This window comes from Aulonocara stuartgranti (assembly GCF_965226115.1).
Source record: "Aulonocara stuartgranti genome assembly, chromosome: 16".
NCBI classification, from domain to species: Eukaryota; Metazoa; Chordata; class Actinopteri; order Cichliformes; family Cichlidae; genus Aulonocara; species Aulonocara stuartgranti.
In genome coordinates, this window is record NC_138952.1 from 1,513,994 (window position 1) to 1,536,468 (window position 22,475).

Sequence of the window (22,475 nt, forward strand, 5' to 3'; positions counted from 1 at the left end):
GGATCACATCTTGGGGAAGCACACTGTGGTCGTGAGTTCTCAGAAATCGGCTCCTTGAGCACAAGAAATGAGCGCAAGTATGGAGAAGCTCGCGGCTCTCCAACGGGATATTGAGAGACCAGTGTTGGACTGTAGAACTGCTTTGAAATTCATATGAGCTGTTCGCTTTTTACCATCACATGAAGTGATGGTAAAAAGCACCATCACTTCATGTGGACACCCTCTCGGCGCCAGCTGCAGTCGCAAGGCTGGAGCCGAACAACAACACCCTGATAATGACTGTGTTGAGTCTGTTCTTCCCATCCATGCAAGACCACCTGGGTTGGCTGGAACACTGTTTACTTAGCCTAGCAGGGCGAAGGACACTGTCTCAGCTGAACTCTGGACACGCACACACATACACTTACACTGATGAGCACACACTCATCCCCCCTCCCTTTCCAAACGCCTTCGATGCTTGTTGCCTCCTGGGAACACGGCGGGTCTGAGCCCGCGCTGGATGGTAGCGCTGGGCAGGATGGCTGCTGTGTTTGCTTCGGATGACTCCTCACCCCCCACCCGACCCTGTGGCTGGTCACGTGCTCCATAATGTTGTGCTGTGGACATTTATGTGCTTCTTTGTGCAGAGGAGTTTTTTTGTTTCCTGTTCTCATGCTGTCCTCCCAGGAGCCCAGCATGAGCAGAGGTCTCTTTATTCCTCTTGTACTTTCCCATTGTAGTGTATATTTCAGTGTTTTTCTGTAACGCTACCGATCTCCGACCTGTATCCCCATGTGATGGGGGGGAAGGGGGGGTATGTGTCCTATTTCACTGCAGGGCAACCTGCACGTGGCGAATAAAGCCTTGATTGATTGAACAGGTTAGTGGTTTATGTTGCACACGTGAAACACGCAGCTAAATATCATTTATATCTATAAAGCATCGTTTCACAATATTAGTCCAGTTGTTTCGTTAAAATATGTAGAATTAAACTTTTTATCAAAAACCTAATTGTTCACTAATCATAAATTTATCTTAATCCACAGTCCTGCATACTGCATGACTCCAGTTTTCATCATCATCATGGTTTATTTATATAGCACTTTAAAAACACACAAGGCCGACCAAAGTGCTGAACAATAGAAACATAATAGATACCATAAGAATAATAAATACGATAAAATAATAAACATAGCGAAAACAATAAAATATAAGTAAATACAAGTCAGTCAACCACTGAGTGAAAGCCAGTGAATAAAAATGTGTTTTCAATCTGGATTTAAAAACCAGCACTGATGTCGATCGCCTAATGTGAAGAGGAAGATTATTGCAAAGCTCCGGAGCCACGATAGAGAACGCTCGGTCTCCTCAGTGATTTGGGGACTGAGAGCAACAGCTGACCGGAGCGAACGAGTGGGGACGAAGAGCTTCAGCAGATCAGACAGATACGCAGGTGTTATTTAAAGAAACCAATAAAAGAAATGAATCCTAAATTCAATTGGTTTTGTTTGTTTGTGGCAAACTGCATTACATCCTAATATGTCAAATAACATTAATAATAAAACTGATACCAGATAAATAAAATGGATTGATCGAATTTTAATGAAATAATGACTTTTTCACTGTTGAGCGTCGCTCAGCTGCTCACAGTGAATAATATCATTTATAGTTTGCTCTATAAAACAGCTCCACATGTTTCACTCGGCACAGTTTTTAAAACGATCTCTCAGGTTTGCTGAATATTCGTCTTTAGCTTATTTGTCAGACGTGCAGCAGGTGGATGAATTTCTGAGCTGATGTCTCTTCACCACATTCATGTTACTTTTCCAGGGTCAACGTGTCGCCGTGAGCAGACCAACGTTAGCCAAATGGGACATTTAAAAGTCGTCAGCCAGATGTTAAAGTAAACAAGCAACAAAGCATCCAGAGAGAGATTTTATCTGATAGTTTCATGAAACAGCACAAATAGAGAAACGTGTTTCTATTTGTTGTACACACACATTTCTAACCTTATATTTAATGTTTGATGACTCTCAGAGTTCCCTGAGGGAGGCTGGTTCCTCTAAAGTCTGTGTGATGGTCAAATTTAGGATAGTGCCTGGAGCCCTCTTATAGCTGTGTGGAGATGCAGAGGGAACTGGAACTGTACGTTGTTGTCACATTGTTTATATAATGTGGTCTGGACATCAGCGGCCCTTCAACATCCACACATCCATCACTCAAACCTTAAAGTTTTATTAAAACTCCTCCCGTACTGGTTGGAACAGCTGGACCTCACCTCTCACACACACACACAATAAATGATTGTTGTTATGTTTATCATAAACCTAAATATCGTGCTACTGCTGTCAGTCCAGTATGTGTGGTTGGTTACCAACTGCTGATGGTTGCATTTATTATTCGCCTCGTCTGCTGCTCTAGTCGTTCATTCAGAAATATGATCGGTGGCTGTTTGTGTGTGTTTGTGTTTATAAGAAGTCTTTAGAACATCAAAGGAACAAATAATAACAATAGAACTGAATTACAAACACAATTACCAAGTAAATAAGTAATCAAACTTCAACTGACTGAACAGCGTTTCCTCTTCTGCTCTAAAGGGACATTTTACAGATAAACAGTGAACATCAGGGCAGCTTACCGTCCTGCTGTTTGTAACGGTGGGAGATGAAAACATTAGTGGGCTTCTCCACCCCCAAACTGAGAAACTCCACAGCCTGTTTCCCATACTTGTGAATCTTGAAGACCTCGTGTTTTAACCCAGTTCCATAAATGTAGTCCTCAAATATATCGATTCTGTACGGCTGGGAGATTCCTAAACATCCAGCAGAGAAAAGAGAGCAGATAAAATCAGGTTTCTGCAGCTTTGGGATTATAAAGTTTATATCCTGAGGTGCCCAGACGAAGGACGACTGTGTTGTGTAAGAGGATTGGTGCTAACAGACACTGTTTAGAACCTTAACCTTGTGCCACATAAAAGCAATGTTAATCTGGCAATTATTTGATAAATCAAGTTGAGAAAAACAAAGAGAAGCATGAAACGAATTTGTGTAGATGAAAGTTTTCCATTTGTGTTTACCGTGTCTGTCGCTGATTGTCACCAGAGGGTCCGAGCCATCCAATCTCATGCTCCCTATCTGCGAGAGCTCAGGATCAGCCCAGTAAATACGCTGGTTGAAATAATCAATGGCCAGCCCTGTGGGAGGATGAAGGTAAGAGATTCATTTACCTGACAAATTACACAGAGATCACTGTGGAGTCCCTCAGAGGAGGAGACCTTAAGGTCAGGACGGTTCCAGCACCAACGTTTCTCCGTCCGGTTGTTTCTATTCAACAGCTTGTGTTTAAAATCCTGAGAAAGGACGGCGCCTTTTGATCACGATGAGCTTTTTTACAATTCTACTGTTTCCCAGAAGTCTGACCGTATAACTGAGCACCAGGCTGCAGCATTTAAATAGCTGATGATGAATTCCTCTTTGTGTGACCAAGACAGATCATAGCATCCTTGAATTTAAGGAGGCCAAAGCAGCTCTTCAAAACTAGATCAGCACTAAGTGCTTCCCTACAGGCGTACAACACATCCCGAGCAGCTGTACGCTGCTGCGTGTGCGCTGATTTGTATATATTTATATATATATATATATATATATATATATATATATATATTAGGGGTGCAACGATATTCGTATCGATATTGAACCGTTCGATACAGTGCTTTCGGTTCGGTACGCATATGTATGAACAATACAATTTTTTTTTTTTCAATTTTTTTCAATTTTTTTTTTTTTTTTTTGTGTCCCGTTTGGATCTATAGCCATCAGAATTGTTGTCTTGAGGCCAAGAAAGATGCCAAGAGGATTTATTTTAAGTGGATCATCATATTGGTCCATTTGATTGACCTTTATTATAATTATGAATTTATTTTATTTTCAGTTGCAAACGGGACAGACATGACTGTGGGATAGGACAGGGGGAAAGAATGAAAGAAAGAGGGGGAGAGAAAGAAAGAAAACCAAAGGGGAGAAAAAAAAAGAACAATACAACATTTGTAATTTATTTTATCAACTTTCCTTCTGACGATGCTGTCTGTGTTGAGCGCTCAGTGAATCTGCATTTGACTACTCCGCCTAGGCTCGAGAGTGCAGCCTAGGCGGAGTAGTCGAACGCAGATTCACTGAGCGCTCAACACAGACAGCATCGTCAGAAGGAAGAGCGCAGGGCAAGCTAGCGAGACAGAAGTGGACCTCCCCCACCCTCATTCAGATCTGGCGTTTGGAATTATTTTGGTCTTCATGTGACGTATGACCCTGAAGGTAAGCGAGTCATGGACTAAAGTAAAACAGTATGTTGGATGTGCCATGCAATGCTCAATTACATTGGTGTGAACTAGTGTGTTAGCGCAGTTAGCTCGTTAACGTGTTGGCCGTCTAGCCCCTCTGTATAGGGTAGCTCGTTAACGGAGATTTGCCGTGTTGTGGCGTTAAGGTTATTTCAACGAGATTAACCTGAAAGCACTAGTGGGAACACAACGAATATGACTGCACATTTACACCGACATCATCCTAGTGCAAAGACAAAAACAACAAGCATGCTACTAACTTTAGCCGAGTCATTTAGACAGCTGTTAGCACAGGATTCTCCTTATGGGGACCTGATATGTTTAATATGCTGCTGAGAATATAGCCCAGAAGAAGCGGATAGTATAGCTTTTATTTTGGAAAGAGACATTTCTCTGTAATAAACTCTCTTTTCCAAAGATGAGTGATTCCTCAATCAGATATACAGGGCTCGCAATATCGCTAGCCCGACGTCCCGGGGCTATCTCTTCCCTGCCTGTCGGGCTATTGTAGGAAGGAAAAATATATGTCAATGCTTTTGCATTCTTTCAGAAATGTAGCTGGGTAATTATGTCATTGGCATCGGTGAGCCACTGTCAATATGTGACATATTGAAATCGTGTTTGAATTTGCGCTTGTTTTTTTGCTTTCACTTTGCAATCGTGCGAACTGTGTATAGAGAGCGACAGCACTGATCTGTGAGTGATGATAATTTGTGCACCAATTCCTCTGACATCGTCTTATTAATCGTTAGCTTACTATGCAAACATGACAAGTGAAATCTCCCGCAGCTTAAACATGTGAGAGGTTGATCGCGCAGAGAATCGCTGAGCTTATGTGAGTCCGGCAGGATATATATTTCACTACGATGACCTGGATGATTGAGAACCTTCACAGACAGATATATATTTTAGTTCTGCTGAGCCAAATAAGACAGGTCAGGGTGAAGAAGTGACAGCCAAAGAAAAGCTTACCACAAAACGGAGAAGTTATGACAAATCAGACTATAAGGCAAAAAGAAAGTGCAGCTTTATGGTTTCATGGACAAAAGAATTTCTGTGGCTGCAATATGACGAGCTAAATAACAACACGCACAAGGGTTAGGGTTAAATTTAAAAACTGTACTTTTGTGTTAAAATATATATTTATAATTTTAATAAATGACAAATTAAAAAGGCATGAACATTTTTTTTGTATCGAAAAAATATCGAACCGTGACACCAAAGTATCGAACCGAACCGTGAATTTTGTGTATCGTTGCACCCCTAATATATATATATATATATATATATATATATATATATATATATATATATATATATATATATATATATATATATATATATATATATATAAATAAATAAATATATATCTCCATTTGATTCTTTAGAATAACAGACAGTCTGCATGCGGAACTTTATTTCATATATAACTGCAAACGTCACGTGACGCTGCAGGCGAAACACATCGTGTGTGTAAGTGTTACACATGTTGGCAGAACATTGTTAGTTAATCAGGTATTTATTAGCTGCCTCAATAACAAACACGAGTTTATATTGAAGCTCTGCTATGTGGAATTTGCACGTTGTGCATCAAATGTGTGTTTACTGCACAAATAAAGAAGGTGCAGATATCAGCCCAACGACACCGTGCTGTGTTACTTTTTATCTTTATTTTTATGATCGTTCAATCATTTCAGTAACTGGAAATTAAATAGTTATTGAATAATTATTGATGGACAGGTATTGGCCAGAGATATCAGAACACACAAAGTCCATTCATAAAATTCACAACATTTCATATGACTTCAAAATTAATGATGAACTTTTTAAAAAATGTGGTTCAACAAAAGGAATAAACGAGCCACCCACCAGTGGGTCTCCTCAGGTTTTTGTCCAGCATCACTCTGCGCAGTGAGCCATCCATGGCTGATTCCTCGATCTGAGAATGATCACCGATCACGCTCCAGTACATCATTCTGCGAGGAACCAAAATCAGCTTCAACAAATATGCATTTATTTTACAGATACATGCTCAGTATCACAGCTACTGCAACCAGCACGTTTCTGTGTTGATGTCATGTTTTACAGTTATAATAATATTAAAAAGTAAACAGGTTATTTTTTAACACAGTGTCAGGAGCTGAGACGATGAGGAAAACCAAAGACTCGTTAGCAGAGCGACGTGTCACAGCTGTGCGCCGCTTTGTCGTTGTTGTAACACCTTTGTTGGAGCAGGTCTGGCGAGTTTAAGTGATGTAAGAGGAAATGTAACCGATTACTCTGCCGAGCGGAGCAGCTGAGTAATTAATAACATGCTACTGAGTATTATGTAATGTGAAATTGATTACGTTTTCGAAAACAGCGGCTCGTTACAGGATTAAATAATGGTGCTCTGGCAGAAACATCTGTGAAGTTGAATATTGTGTGATGTGTACTTACCCCCTGGTGGGGTTGACGGCGATGGCGTACGGCTCTCCAGATATATCAGTAATCAGGCGGGTGCAGTTCGGTCCTTTAAGTTGGCCCACATTTATGGAATATCGTAATTTAGTCCAGTGGGCTGTGTAATAACTAAACCAGTGCATCCGGGAGTGATCGGTCCAATAAATGTTTCCTGTAATCCAGTCAGCAGAAATATCTCGGGGTCGCCGGAAGTCTGAGCACTGCAACCGATAAGAGTCACACCGTCAGGCGCTCGTGCACACGCTGATTCAAAGTGAGACGTAGCGGTGCAGTATACGAAACTAAAACACGGATTATTTTTAAACACATTTTCTTCCTAATAAGCACAAAATTAAAATACAATAAAAAATACTCACAATATTTCTGACATTTGTTTTGCTCTGACTTCTTTCCAAATTGTCTTTGTAAAAAATCCCACCAGGGTTGAACTGGGTCGCCCAGATAAACTTTTGGTGGTGAAACAGAACATCCATCCCAATGATTCGGGCGTTGTCCTCAATGTGCGTGGGCAGCCTGTATCCGAGGCTCTGGTTAAAGGGATACAGGAAGCTGCGGATCTCGGTGTCGTTGGACACGTAGAACACTCGTTCCTCCGGTCCTGCCGGTGAGTCGTTCACGTGTTAAAAGGTAAAACCATTCATTAAAACGACTCACGTCCACAGAGAGGTCACCACAGTGGATACACTCAGTTTTCTTAGCATACCTCTTGCTACACAGTTGCCGTTGATCTCCTTAAAATTCCGGTCACATGAGCATTTATAGGACCCTTTAGTGTTCGCGCAGTAATGAGGACAAGCGTCAAACTGCAGACATTCATTTATCTCTGCAAAGAAGTACAGCCTCATTTATGATGCTGCAAATGTAGAGTTTTCCACGTAACTGTGTGCATGTATGACATTTACAAACACGTTATAAAGTCACAGCAATCGCTTCCATTAAGACCGTTTATTTCCCCAGTTTTACTGAGGTTTGACTCACAAACTCACCTGTTGACACCTGGCAGGTTTTATCAGGACTAAACTCGCTCAAAATGAACAACAGGCACCAGCCAGCTTCCTCTAAACTAACTGAAGGAACAGATACGTAATAAGTAAATATGTAAAATGCTCTTAAGTTTATTTTTATAGCACATTTCAGTCAGTTTCATGTAAAACGCCACTAAAGTAAAAGAAATGCGCAACAATGATGCAGTAAAATACAGAAAAACAAATAAAAGAAGTCAATAAAAACAACAACAGCTAAGGCCGTCAGTGTGTGTTAAAAGCCAGACCATAGAAACTACATGACACACGGTTACCTTCACACTGGCCCGTCTTCTGATTCCTCTTGAAGCCAGGTTTGCACTGACATATAGAATTAGCATTTGTCTGGTTGCAGACGGCGTCCTCTCCACACGGATTGGTTTTCTTTCCACATACATCTCCACTGGAAACTACAAATAAAGGCAGATTACACATCAGCCCTGCTGGGCTCCTCCTTTCAGGTGCAAAAGCCAAAGGAGCATCTCCATCTTTTACAAAGCACACTGCAGGCGCGGGCGCACATGTATTAGCATAAATAACAAAACAAAACGAGGATAGCTTCGCTTTCTGATAACGCCGCGGTAACATTTGGTACTTTTCATCTCACCGACGGCTCCTTTGACGTGTCCGCTGAAGTCAGCTTGTGCCGTACTTACATGCCTTGCAGTCTTGCTCATCTGAGCCGCCGTCCCCGCAGTCGCTGAACAGGTCGCACTGCAGCTGGATCGGGACGCAGCGGCGGTTACTGCAGGAAAACTCGGTCTTCCCACAGGGCCGAGGTCTTCCAGCCACGACCTCTGCTTCAGTGCACACAGACCGAGAGCCGACATCAGCTCATGAGAAACAGCCTGTCCAGTCACCTGCGCTTGACTTAGCTGAACACTTTGAAATCATCATGAAGTCCGTTTAGTGTTTACTACTTTGAAGCGACGTCCCGGAGTCTCTTTATTTGCCGGCAGGTCGTTTTGCAAGTGTTTGAAATAAATCAGAGAAAGAGCTTTTTGACTGTATCTGTTAATTATTCAAACTAAAAACTGTTGAGGTGTTTCACACGTTTTGCTTTTGTCCTCAGAGAACATAAGCAAAAGTTTGCCATCCTCCTCCAATAACAGACAGAGATAAAGAATATCACACAGCGACGAAGCCGCGGATGAAGAGATTATTAGGATTAAGCTCAGATTGAACAGAAGGATAGAAGCGGAAGCACAGAATTCTTAGAGGTAATGAAGTGATGGAGGAGATGGATCAGTGATGGAAGCAGAGAGGGAGATGAGAGAGCGATGGAGGAGAGCAGAGATGCGTCCTCTCCTTCCTGTCTGGGATTATTCACACAAAGCTGTGTGGAGGAAACAGGCTGGGAGCGCTCGTGTGTTTGAAAAGCATTTTCACTTTCACCACAAAAATCTGCAGGAATAAATTGTAAACTGTGTTAAGTGCACCAAACGTGGCTCCCGTTTAACATGCAGTCACAGTCCTTTTTCTGCCTTTCAGATTCCTCTGCAGCACATTTAGACTCCTGGTACTCGAGCTAAAGTTCAAAACCTGTGTTTGCAGGTTTGCAGTGCACGAGCACACAGCCTCACACGGTGTAGGACCAACAAGCCTCCTGCTCTGCAGAATGTTCAACGTTCGGTTATTTTAGTTAAACAGCATGAGAGAGAAAAAGAAATCTCTGTCATTCAACAACTAAGCAGACGCTGCTTCATTGTTGGTGCTTCTTTTTCTCCCAACTCCAATTATCATCCTCACAGAACGAAACAAGGACGGCTGCATCAGGGGCGCTTTTAACCTTCTGCACTTAATTTGATGAATAAAGAGTCGTTGAACTTTCACACTAATACCGCTCGAGGCATCGTTAGACCCGTGCTGGTGCGGTTTGCGCTCACCACACTCTTCTTCGTCCGAGTTGTCGCCGCAGTCGTCCACTTTGTTGCAGACCTGGTCCGTGCGCAGACACACGTGATCGTTTCGACAGCGGAACGGCCTCGTGGGGGGGCAGGGAAGCTTCGCTGGAGGACAAAAGACACAAACGGCTAATGGAGGTGTCCTTCAGTGGAACTATAAATAAATTAATAAGAGCATCAAAGCTTTTATGAAAAGACAACGAAACGTTCCCTCTCGGGAGATCGAAAAGCAGAGGTCTATAAAATATGCATCGTCTGCTTCAAAGGAAATTCTTGAGAGTGACAATCTCAACCCACCACACATGTCCGCGTCCTCGTCAGAGTTGTCTCCGCAATCATCCTTGCCGTCGCACACCCACGTGTGGAGTTTGCATAAGGTGTTGTTGCAAATGAATTCATCAGCTCGGCAGAAGAAGGCTGCTGCAATCGAAGAGTGCAACGAGACTTTTAGCGCCGCGAACACGCCAACGGTAAAAACAGTGCATTCAAAGGAGAACAGGAGTCACAAATGGCCCATTACAGGATTCTAGTAACAGATGCTTCTACATGATGATCCTGACAATGTGGATCATTCCCACCAACACCAGCAGAACCTGCTTCTCTTCCTGTCTCTCCTCCCGTCTCAGAGTCGTCTTCCTCTCTGCTGTTTCGGCCCTTTTATCATTAAATGCTGTGCAGCCGCTCAAATCAATTCTCTGTTCAGTTATACAAATGAGACTTTTTTACCTTCAGACATCACGCTGACACCTACCCTGGCCGCAGTTTTCTTCATCGCTGTGGTCCATGCAGTCCAGCACGTCGTCGCAGCGCCAGCGCCGAGGGATGCAGTGGGCCCGATTCAGACACAGGAACTCGTCTTCTCTGCACTCCTTCACACAGCCGATCTGATAGCAAAGACGCAGGCGCAGCCAGCAGGCGTTCTCATCAACACAAAGACAGGACAGAGGGAGCAGCACTGCAGAACCATGAAGGTTTATGTCACCGCAGCCACGCGAGCACAAAAGATGCTAAATGTTTTTAGTTCAGGAGCCTTTTTATCTCGAGGACCTCGACCCAACATATGCACAACTCTGCATAGAATCATATCTCTTAGTACGTGCTCCTCAATGAGCGCAACAAACCCTCAAGGATGAGCTGGGAAAAGGTCACGCGTATGCCACAAAGTCATGAGAGCGTTTATGCCATCTGGCTGCAGACTGCACAGTAACACAGACGGACATATTAAAGGCTTCAATCATTTCACTCCAGAACAAAGAAGTAAGAGAGTTAAACATAAAAATACAGTTTTAGTCTCTCTCTGCTGCTTAACTCATAAAGACACCATTCACTCCTTTTCTCTGCTCATTTGTCTATTTTCATCTTCATGGCCACAAACTGGGAAACTGTACAGTTCAAATTTAAAAACAGAGTCTAATGATTTGAAAATTATGTTGTTGCAACAGTACAACATGTGTTTTGTTTTTTAATTTGATGGCAGCAAAAAGCTTCAGTAAAGCTGAAACTGCACATTTTTCAAATGTTTGTGAGCAACACTTCGGCTAAACCATCGTCCTGCTTTGTTCTGAGATGAGTTGAGCTCATCTCACGCAAACACAAACCATCAAGTCTAGAAAAAGCACCGATTGGTCCTCGGTTCATGCATGAAAAGCAGCTTTCTGATTACTTAGTACTGCAACACTATGCTACTACAGTTTAAGGGGGATTCTCTGACCTCATCCGAGCCGTCCAGGCAGTTGTCGTGTCCGTCGCAGCGCAGGCTGGCCGACACGCAGCCGCCGCTGGTGCACACGTACTCGTTGACCGAGCAGGACGGCACAACTGCAGAAGAGAAGAGTGTTACAGGGGGATTTGTGAGACTGTGGTTGGTTGGAGACAGCAGTGACCTGACAGAGTGCACTCTGAGCTATTCACAGTGGACAAAAAGAAAATGTTTCTTTGACCTACAAAAGAATAATAACTATAAATTGAATTCTTCACACTTGCAATACAAACAATGTTGTGGACAACAAAGGTTGCACAAAGGAGGACGGCTCTGTGGTTCAGTGTGTGGTGGGAGCTTTCTTCACCTGTTTCCTGGCAGGTTTTTTCATCTTCACCCATCTTGCAATCTTCCTGCCCGTCACACAGCCACTTCATCGAGATGCACAGGTTGTTGTGACAGCGAAACTGGTCGTCTGAGCAGTGTGCCTCACAGCCTTTCTGCAATTAAACACAGCGAAAAACATCAAGGACACGTCCAGCGTCCAGCAGCCGGACTGTTTCCTGCTCAGCCCCCTGCTGGGCGGAAACAGAAAACGACATCATACATAGTAAAACAGCTCACGCAGAGGAGTTTGACACAATCGGTCACAATGAAGGAACGCAGCAAAGGGCTGACAAACGGTCACATGAACGCAACCGTTGTTCTAACACAAGCCGACCTACACTGCTGGAACCGCGCAGCGCCGCCGCCGCCACGTGCACGCTGTGGCTCAGGAGGCGAAGCGCGTCTTCAATCTGTGTCTGTGAGCACAGAGTGAGGACTACACGTGTGGTTTCAGAGAAGAGCTGTTTAAATGTGCATGTGGTTTATAGTGCAGAGCACTTTAAGTGATCGATACGAATACAAAGCTGTATAAATGCAGTCCATTACAAACTAACGATGTAACCGCTGTTAAATACTATTTCCAGAGCAAAGTCTGGTGCTCAGGCTTGAAAGGGACCAACAGGTGACGAGGTTTTTAGAAAGTATTTCAAATAGCGTTTAAAAAATGATTTACATTGATTCCAAAGCAGCCGGCAGCCTCTCCGAATGAGAAATAAATAAAAACAGAAATAAAGCCTCAGAGTTTTATCCCGATGGGACTGAAAATAGATGCATGCACTTTTCTTAAAAGCAGCTAAACTTCATGATGCATTGAATCCAGCATGAATGCAGCCAGCATTGTTCTTCTACGTAAACACAGGTGGCTCCTGTGAATGACTGACTTTAATAATAACTGCTGATTGAAGGGAAACTTTCTCTCCTCAAACTATTTGACTGCACTGACCCACAAAGCTGGCGCCGGGGAGCCACATAATAAAGGGTTAATTAGGGTTGCACTGGTTTGCATGGAGGAGGATTATATGTAAAAATTGCTGTGCAAATGTTGAACAGAGCAATAAATTAACACGAATAATGAATGGTAATAACAAGGCTTTGTCCTTGAATTATGCATCGTTATCACTGATGGAGCATTTTTATATGAATCCCACAAAAATCTCTTTACGCCATGAAATGCCAGATAAAGCCACATTTAAGTTCTTCACACATTACAAGAGTGTAAAATTATAACAGAAATTTGAGGCTTTGAAGCATCTTTATGGACAAAACTGGCCGTCTTTGTGCTGCTGAAAGGCACGGGGAGGATTAGGATTTACAAAAGGAAACGAATACGAGGCTTTTCACGCACTAATGTACTTGAAGGTGCAACAATTCATCGTGGCGATGCTTCCTGTCCAGCATTGTTTTGGAATATAGCGACCATGACGAGGAGATTTGGATCAGCGCGGTGAATTATGCCCACAATGGGATTATTTTCTTTGCAGGCGCCAATATAGCCATCTAATTCCAGTTCTCTTTTCCAATTTGGATATTTAATGCGTGCTTGTGCTGCACGCTCAGATAGTGACAGACATTTTCCAGGGATCAATTGCAGACTAAATCACACTATCCATATGCTATAATTTGGCTCATGTACACTGTGATTTGTACGCGTTAAGCCTCTGTGTCCTTTTGTGTGTGTCTACAATAGCACATTTATGTGACCTGTAATTTTTATGTTACTTATTATTGACCCGCATCATTTGACAGCATTAGCACTGATATGATGCATAGGGACCACTCACGCCTTGTTAGCAGCTCAATTTATAATGACTGTTATACATGAACTGATAATTAATTCAAATTCAGTGTGTTCATATTTTACTATATTTACAAACAATGAACTGATAATTAATAACGCCTGGTGTAATTACACTATTAAGGTAAATAATACAGTAAACGTGTGTTTATTGATTTCAGTGGTTTTTGTGCTAAAACTACGTTTGATGCATGGCTGATTAGCACGCTCTGAAGGCGCACGTACTCCATATATGTGGTTAATAATTAATGACTACCAGATGTTATTGCTGCGTAATAATAAAGGTTTCACTGGTGGCATCCGTTTAGAGTCACAGCAGTAAACCAGGCGGCAAACAAAACTACAGCTGGAAATAAAAGTGAACAGAGGATCAGTCCTCATACGCTCGCACCTTAAAAGTCCATTAAAACAAATGATATAAACTTCTAGTAACTTTATAAATATGTAACTGACCGATGCAGTTTAGCCTAAAACAGCGTGATTATTCATTTACAAATATTGACACATTAGTCCGTTTCTAATGTCGAGAGCGGCGGGACAGAGATGGGTTCACGTCTCCCAACGATCGGCTTCATCTGACTCAGCGTTTTGAGTTTTTACATATTTTGATGTTTATGGTTTATGTTTAATTTCTATTATGCCGAGGTTGCTGTTACGGGTCATTGTTTCTTAGACGTGTTTCATGTCTGCGTGTCTTATGTTGTCATGTTGTGTTGTCATGTCTGTATCTCATTACGTTTCCTGTTTTATTTTGAAGAGGTCTGGTGTCCCATGTTCGTGGTGTTTAGTTTCACTCCCCTGTGGCGTCATTATGTTTGTTCTAATCAGCTGTTTCCCTTCATCACCTCCTGTGTGTGTTTACACTCGTTCCTCGCTCGATCGCCTGCTTTGTTCCCGGGTTTACAGACACATGTCAGGTCTTCAGGTTTCTAGGTTCCTGTTCTTGTTCTAGGGTTTTTATATTTAGCTTATTTTAGGTTATTGTTTACCTGCTGCTTTCAGTTAATATTAAGTCTGTTTGCACGCTTTGTTTCATCTGCATTTGGATCCACTCTCCACACAGTCTGCCTCAACCTGTGACAAAATCGTCTGAACATCCAGCCTTCTGTGCTAAAAGTGAGCTTTTCCATCTTTGCTGAGATACAATCAAAGTATAGTTGTGATTAGTGTGTTAAATGTAGATGAGTTTGTGTGTGTAGATGCAGACCAAGTTTGACCTTGATGTGTGTGGGTGGCCACAGGAATGTGTCAACAGCCCATGGTTTAGGTTTGTATATATATATAGGTTTGAATGGTTAAATTCATAATTAATATGTGACTGTGCTGACAGTTAATTATGCTTAATAGTGATCAGAATATAACCAGGTGTATCAGCGTTGCACTGCCTGCTGGGCAACACCCACAGCATCAGGGTTAGCACTTTTTTAACAGCTGATCCTGACTTCCTGTATTAGGTTGTTGGTCGCTCAGAATAAAACCAATGTCTGTTGTTTCCTCATTTTATGAACAACAAAAAGAAAAACAAACTAAATACATGAATGTTTCATAGCATAAGGTTAATATGAACCTCATCTGAATTATCCAAGCAGTCGTAGTCTCCGTCGCAGCGGAATCGGGAGGAGATGCAGTCTCCGTTGGCACAGGCAAAGTCCTTGTGGTTACAGGTGACGGGCTCTGAGTAGGAAGAAGACACAAAATCAACCATGTGATTCTTTCCCAGCGTCACTCTCAGCAAACTGTCATCAGCCAAACGCTGCGTGTTTAGGATCACACGCTAATGCCTCGGCAAAACCGCCGTTTTATCTAATTAGAGTCATTTTGTATTAGAAGTGGATGAACTGGCTGATCAAGATGTAAATGCATTCATTTCTACGCTGACAACAAGCAGAGCAGCTCTCTGAAGCCAACAATCTTGTATTTGCCGTTTAGTGCAAGTCTGTCCCCGAGGACGATATTAGGACGCAGCTAAACAGCTGCATCACATCCTCCGCCTGGGCCTCCCCCCGTTATCGTGGACTCTTAGCTAACTCTGGTGTGTGTTACGAGCTGTGCTGTAACCCAGACTCCCAGCAGGCATTGCAGCAAAATCTGATTTGCAGCCTCTCTATTGTCTCCGAGTCCACCTGTTTAATTCTGCACCGTCCAACACTTGACTGGCTTTTATTTGCATTTTAAGTGACATTAATAGGTTTGGAGAATAAGCATCTAATAAATCGCACACATTATGCACACTCAGCAAAGGCGCACGTCTAATGTGCAAACAAAAGCCTTCCCCTCACGCAGGCAGACACCAGGAAATTTAACAAGCTGGGTTTCCGGCATCATTTCAAACGGAAATAAAAAGTTTTCTCCCAAAAGTGATGATGAATATCCAAACAAGTCAAAAGAAGAAAGAACGTGTGGCTCACAGAGAAACAGCACAGAGCTTTCCTCAGATGGGCCTGGATGGTTTGCATGTGTGTGTGTTGGAGAGAGGTGTGGCTGAGTCGCCGGGAGCAGCAGTCAGCTGTCCTCAGAGAACTGCATTTCTTCTGACCCTCTGGGATTCAAACGACCTCTGACTAGGGCTGCTCAATTAATCGAATTGTAATCACGATTACGATCTGGGCTTTCAACGATCATTAAAAATGACTGAGCCGATTATTAGCCCCTCCCTCGTGCGTTACTCTCGCGCTGCTCCGTGTGGCAAATCGAGCGCACCTCTCTGCATTTCGAACACGCGTCACAACAATTAAGAGCAGCGGTCTCCAACCTTTTTTGTGCCACGGACCGGTTTATGCCCGACAATATTTTCACGGCCTTTAAGGTGTCGCGGATAAATACAACAAAATAAAACTAGTACCGGGACCGAAAAAAAGAAGATTTATTCATAACACACGTGGAAAGACCCAGGAAAACCGAGTAAACGATAAAAACGATAACAAAATAACGCTGAGAACCGATAAAAACCCTGAAAACCAGACATTTCACACCTGAGCCTCAACTCTCGCGGCCCGGTACCAAACGACTCACGGACCGGTACCGGTCCGAGGCCCGGGGGTTGGGGACCGCTGATTAAGAGGACCCGAGGGAAGCTGGGAAAGCTCAGCAGAAGTTATTTGGAGAGGAGAGTGACTGCCGTTGGTTGAAAAGAGGTAAAAAACTTGAGTGGTGTGGAAACATTATGGGCTCAGTCAGACGTGGATCAAGTAGACACAGTGTGTGAACTTTGCTACAGTGTCGTAGCTGCACCACAGAGCAACACTGCAAAGTTCACTAAACACAGATGTTTACATTTTTCATTTGTTTCTTATATTGCAAACATTTGCACTGTTATCAGTATTTGCACTATTTTATATTATTTTTTAAAGTCATTATTCAACACATTGTTATTGTTAAATAAATATCGTCAAATAATCGAGATCTCAATTTCAGTGAAAATAATCGTGATTATCATTTTTGCCATAATCAAGCAGCCCTACCTCTGACCTCACATGAGGCTCCAGTACAGACAGCTGGTACTGGTGTACTGGTCCCAAATAGCTCTCTACAGGTGTCACTGTCCCAGTTACCCTCAGGATATATAGCCCTGCCTTTTCTTTGTGCTTGGTTGCATTCTCTGCATGTGCTGCTTGGTGTTTGTGCAAGTCTCTGTGCCTTTCTTTGGATTTGATCCCAGGCTGTGAGAGTTTACTCTTTCTGGATTATAATGTTTATTGTGTTTTCGGACTTTGTGCTTCTGGGAGTTTTGTGATCGCTGAGTTCTCTGCCTCCTGCGTCTGGATCCTCTAAATCTACGATCCACACAGCGAAGGATGAGGACAGGTCGTTCCACGACACCTCGGGTTAAGGTCAAGCCCCAGTGGCAGCAGACCACACGAGAGCTGGATGGGCGACCAGCTCTCGTGTCATTAAGTTCACCTTGATAATAAAAAATAAAAAGCGTGCTCTCACCCTCAGAGAAATGTAGTCTTAGATTACAGACGGAGATCGATGAACCTGCACAGCTGACTGTGAGAGCACAACGTCCTCAACACATTTCCATTTTGCAATTTAAAACAAAGCTTTAAAACCGCTGCTGGTGATGGATGACCTCTGAGAGATGTGAGCGGTCCGTCCGCTCAGCGTCCTGCTCATTCGAGTCGCTCCTCTCGTGGATTACAAAACTCCTTCAAGCTTCTCGATGATCGTAACATTTCCAGGTCATCAGGAAGCAAAGCTGCCCACAAACCTGCTCCACAGGTCAGATTTGATTATTTGTGCGGCGTTTTCTTTGTTTTAATCGCAGCTTCCTGTGTGACCTGCCTGAAGAACACTGCCTCTCCAGCTCTGTCCTTTTGGGAACTTTAGATGTGCCTGAGGTTCCTTCATGGCTCTGTCGTTTCCTTTATTGTTTCCTCATAACGGGATAAAGATTTAATACCTGTAGGACTGTCTGCAGGTATTCTGATGTTTCTCTTGATGTCTTTCTCACAAGTTTCCAGCGTGCATGTTGTGCTGTCGGTATGATCTTTGCAGGCAGCCTGCTACTAGCGAGAGTACTCTTGAAACTCTGCCATGAGGAGACAGTTGGAGCTAATATGGATTGATGAACACTCGGGTCTTTAGAAATGCTTCTGTAGGCTTTTCCAGGATCGCCATAATTCTTCTGACATCCAAAAAAAGTAGTTGACATCAAAGCCATGATTTATACCAACACGGAGCAGACTGAGTAACCACACAGTCATGCTTTCATTCAAAGGAGGGGACATCTTTGCATTGCACGCTTTCATTTTGATCTCTGGCACACCTGAAAGCACAGCTCAGCTGTTAGCGTTCAGGCTCACTTAGCTTCTCAGTTATTTCTGCTGCGTTCAACAAGGAGTCAGAGCTACAGCTTTAACATTAAGTTACTATTCTGTAAATGTTCACGATCTTAGCTGTGAAACTGTAGAAGAACTGTAGTCAGGTACTCACTGCAGTTCTCCTCGTCCGAGTTGTCTCCACAGTCGTTCTGGCTGTCGCACCTCCAGTGGTCGGGGATGCAGTTGTTATTCTCGCAGCGGAATTCATGAGGTCCGCAGGTCTTTTCATCTTTTCCATCAGGAGCAAACAAACACTAAGATGAAAATGGCTTCAAAGAGCATGAATATTAATACTGCGCTCGCTATCACATTTTCAACCTGCAATCACGGCTTCCTCAGGGTTTCCCGACGCCGAGTTCAAAACACGGTGCACACTCAAGAGGCGAGTGAACCCGACTGTGCCACCGATCCCAACAAACGTGTGACAGGAAGTTGGCAAAACCGAACGTTCTGTGAGAAAACACCGGCGACAGCTGCCGAACGATGCGGCTTTAGTCGGAAACCGAACTCGCCGTGTTTCACTTCCTCTGAGACGTAACGCGAGCCACGACTAACTCTGATATGTTTGGATCTGTCAGAAGCTTCGACAGATACAAACACTCGTTTCACCAGAGCAGGAAACGGATCCACGGGTTGTCGTCACGAAACGTCTCAGCAGGCAGTCGCTGAAATATTCAAAGATAGGGAAGCAGTTCAGAGGTGTAGGCTTAAAATGCCTCCCACACATGCAATAAACAGCCATTGAGAGTTTAACCGAGTGTTGACTCTTCTTTCATTTACTTTTTTGTTGGTTTTTGGGACGACTGTGTGCGTTCGTCGATATGAACGGCAGGTCGCAGTTCAGAAACGATGGAGGGCCGAGAGTTTGAGCCTGAAATGAAAGCAGACGTCTCGCCGTTAAACCTTAATGGCCAGAGCAAAAATTACTCAAAATAGCTGCATTTTTTTTTAAAAGAGGAACAGATGCGCTGACATTTCCTCCACTGATGCTTCCTCAGAATGGCTTTCCAAAGTCAAACCGAGAGCTCCTTTTTAAAAAAGTCATTTCTGTGCAGACACCATCAGGGATAATGGCCAAGGTAACGCTGTTATCAGTTAGGGAAGAGATGTGTAAAAAGAGGAGGGTGACACATTCTGCCTGGATCTCTTTCCAACACGACAGCAGGAGGAGAGAATCAGGAGGGAAAGCTGAGTGCAGCAGCAGAGGACACGAGGCAGACGTTCATTAGGAAGCGGCTCAGTCACTTACAGCATATAAAAGATGTGACACGAGGAAAAGAAGCAATATTTTTTAATATTTTCTTGTTAAGTCGGAGCTCATTACCAAGTTAACAAGCAAAACTTCCTTAAAAAGTCTCAGTAATTCAAAGTGAAATTACATTAGCTGCTGATGGAGCCCACCACGCTCCGAAGTGGTGAAAAGTGCTCAGATGCCACCGAGGAGGCTGAGAGGCTAAAGCCATCAGTGACGTATACAAAGTGGCAAAACATTAATTGGGCGTTACTTCAGGGTGCCTCAAGCTGACATGAAAAGCAGGGAAGCTGGAAATGAAACAAAGTGTAATTACAATCCGCTGCGGAGACGTTTGAGGCGTCGCGCGTCGAAGCACGAAGGCACGACGAAGAGGAGGATAAGCAGAGCGCTGCTCACTCTCATCCAGGACGATCACCTGTGTCATCGCAGGGCGACGGCACCTGATGACGACTAACGCAGGAAATGATGCAACGCGCAACGTTTCAGAGCTGCAGCCAGAGGCAGATGGTGCAGTTTTATTTAACTTGTATATGTATGCAGCCACGAGCGAGGCATCTCTGCTGAGTGTGCTGCTGAGCTTTGTAGCAGGCTGCTGTCATTTGCACATAATTTAATAAAGGTAAACACAGACGGTTGTGCGTAACGACACCGAGGCCCTGCTACAATCACGACGCGTCCAGCTGCCTGCAGATGGCCCGATGGACGCTGCTGCAGCAGTGAATGAGAAGCTTTTCATGCATCACAAAGCAGCTGTGCAGGAATTTATAGATCATCACAGACAATTCCTCCTCTCACATATTTTTACAGTGAAATCAAAGTGAATACTGGCTGATAGGTGAACAAGTTAAATGGAGAATTTGCATTTTAGGCATTACTCCAAGTAGTGACGCACTATTGTCAGCACAAAGCCATCCTGAATGAGCACAAAACTCCAGCAGCGTAAACGCAGGTCACCGTAAATCCCCTGTAACGCTCTGCAGACAGCAGCAACGCCTGTTTCATGAGGTCACCATGAGGTCTGGAAAATATCACAGCGTTTACAGGGAACTGTTCCCAGGACGGCATTTGACAGATTGACAGTAGCTCAATTTCAAGTTTATAGGACAGCAAAGATTTTATTTTGTCGTTTTATTGACGTCTATTATTCGCTCGCGGTTTAAAGCGGAACACAACGCCGTCCTTTCAGATCTGCAAATTAAATTAGAAGCTTGATGAGAACTGATTATCATTTCCCTCAAAAGGGAGACGAGTCGTGATTGATTAAGATTCAGAGACAAAAGCGATGAGATGAATAAGAAAGATGCATTCGAGTGCAGACAAAACGCGGCTAAAAGAGCAGCTGTCAGCTTTCATCATCTGTCACGAGGAAGCAAATGTTTAATCTTCGATAATTTCAGAAGCACCGTTTCTGGTTTTTCATTTATTTCCTCTTTTCAAAGGCACGTCATGCAGATTTCACAGCGCTGCATTTACCTGCCCCGGCCCTGCCCTGGGCTTCCAGCGCGCCACTGACAACACACCCACTTTGATTTTGTAATTGTGAGCTGATATTCACGCGTAACGTCGGCACGCCGAGGTCGTGAAGCTCAGCTCTTACTAACAACGGGGACGGCGTCTTTCTCGCTCGGCCCGAGTTAAAAAACAACTAGAAGCAGCGAGTGAGAGCGAGCGAGGCCGAGTGAAAAACTGCGGTTAACTCACCGCAGTCCGCCTCGTCCGACCCATCTGCACAGTCAGGGTCCTCGTCACAAACCCACAGTTTGGAAATGCAGTGCATGGAGGCTTTGCACTGGAACTGGTCTGGGGAGCAGGTGCTTTCAGCTACGGAGGGAATGAAGTCGTGTGAAAAGGAGAAAGTAATCCAGACATCTTATGATATTATATTTGTAGAAGAAGCTGCAGAAAAGGAAAAAAAATGTAGTGCTTCAATAACATCTCCTTCACACACATTTTGAATCTAGCGAGGTAGCAGCCGCCTCTTGTTACAGAGCCTGACATTGTTTCAAACGGCATTTTAATATCAGCGGTGTCACGTTCCTCACAAAAGAGTATTCAAAACCACATCCAATCACGCTGGAAGTCTAAGGCCTGAAAGTAATTAGCTTCACTTTTGTAGCCCAGCTAGAAAAAAAGAGCAGTGGAAAGTAGTTTTTTTTTCATGTATAATGTAAAGAATTTAGTCATTTCTTTTTTCTTTTATGTTTAAAGGAAGATGTGGACCAATAAGATTATCTGTTGTCATTTAACTTGGCCAATCAGCAATGAGCTCCCAGTGACCCTTGCTGTTGACCTTGATCACATGATTTCCTGTGTTGCCATTTCGTTCCTGTTCATATAATGCCATGTGCCAGAGAAACTAATGTTCCCGAAGTCGAATCGCTAGGAGTTAAAAGCAAGTCTGCTGCAGTTGTTTTTGGTTGTTCAGAGTTTCACCCTGTCAACGGTCAGGTTTTTTTGTTATCTGGTAAAAGGATGACTCGACAGACGGACCCAGTCTGAAGCAAGCCCCATCGAGGAGCAGTGATTCCACAGTTCCAGTTAACTGGATGGCGAGCCAACCCGAAATTGAAAAGGATTTGCCAAGGTTTTATTGAAGCCAAAGTTTCGTTCCCATTGAAGCTTCAGATACCTGCAGGACTACGAACTTTCTTCCTTCATCGGAGTGTGGTAGGACAAACATTAAACAAACTGAACGGGCCCCAACGATCCATCAGTTATCAGACATTATCCACTCATATAATTGACTCAGAGAAAGCTGTATGCGCGCACTTTTATTTAGTTTGTTATTTTGGGGGAAATATTTTGTATTTTA

At 43.4% G+C, this 22,475-nt stretch overlaps 1 protein-coding gene across 17 annotated transcripts in view; it reads right to left on the minus strand.

The window, feature by feature from the left end:
* Positions 1 to 22,475, minus strand: part of lrp1bb (low density lipoprotein receptor-related protein 1Bb) — a 324,949-nt gene that overhangs the window by 19,680 nt on the left and 282,794 nt on the right. For 10 of the 17 annotated variants that reach the window (XM_082509137.1, XM_082509140.1, XM_082509127.1 and 7 more), the window contains 16 exons: positions 21,365 to 21,484; positions 18,521 to 18,637; positions 15,153 to 15,259; positions 11,771 to 11,903; positions 11,416 to 11,522; positions 10,456 to 10,588; positions 10,002 to 10,124; positions 9,687 to 9,809; positions 8,457 to 8,600; positions 8,076 to 8,210; positions 7,482 to 7,601; positions 7,135 to 7,376; positions 6,755 to 6,978; positions 6,185 to 6,291; positions 3,056 to 3,172; positions 2,618 to 2,791 (listed from right to left, as the gene is read on the minus strand). In XM_082509137.1, coding sequence (XP_082365263.1) covers positions 2,618 to 2,791; positions 3,056 to 3,172; positions 6,185 to 6,291; positions 6,755 to 6,978; positions 7,135 to 7,376; positions 7,482 to 7,601; positions 8,076 to 8,210; positions 8,457 to 8,600; positions 9,687 to 9,809; positions 10,002 to 10,124; positions 10,456 to 10,588; positions 11,416 to 11,522; positions 11,771 to 11,903; positions 15,153 to 15,259; positions 18,521 to 18,637; positions 21,365 to 21,484 — 2,226 coding nt within the window. The remainder of the gene's footprint in view (positions 1 to 2,617; positions 2,792 to 3,055; positions 3,173 to 6,184; positions 6,292 to 6,754; positions 6,979 to 7,134; positions 7,377 to 7,481; positions 7,602 to 8,075; positions 8,211 to 8,456; positions 8,601 to 9,686; positions 9,810 to 10,001; positions 10,125 to 10,455; positions 10,589 to 11,415; positions 11,523 to 11,770; positions 11,904 to 15,152; positions 15,260 to 18,520; positions 18,638 to 21,364; positions 21,485 to 22,475) is intronic. The other 7 variants (XM_082509141.1, XM_082509138.1, XM_082509135.1 and 4 more) reach the window with 5 other exon arrangements.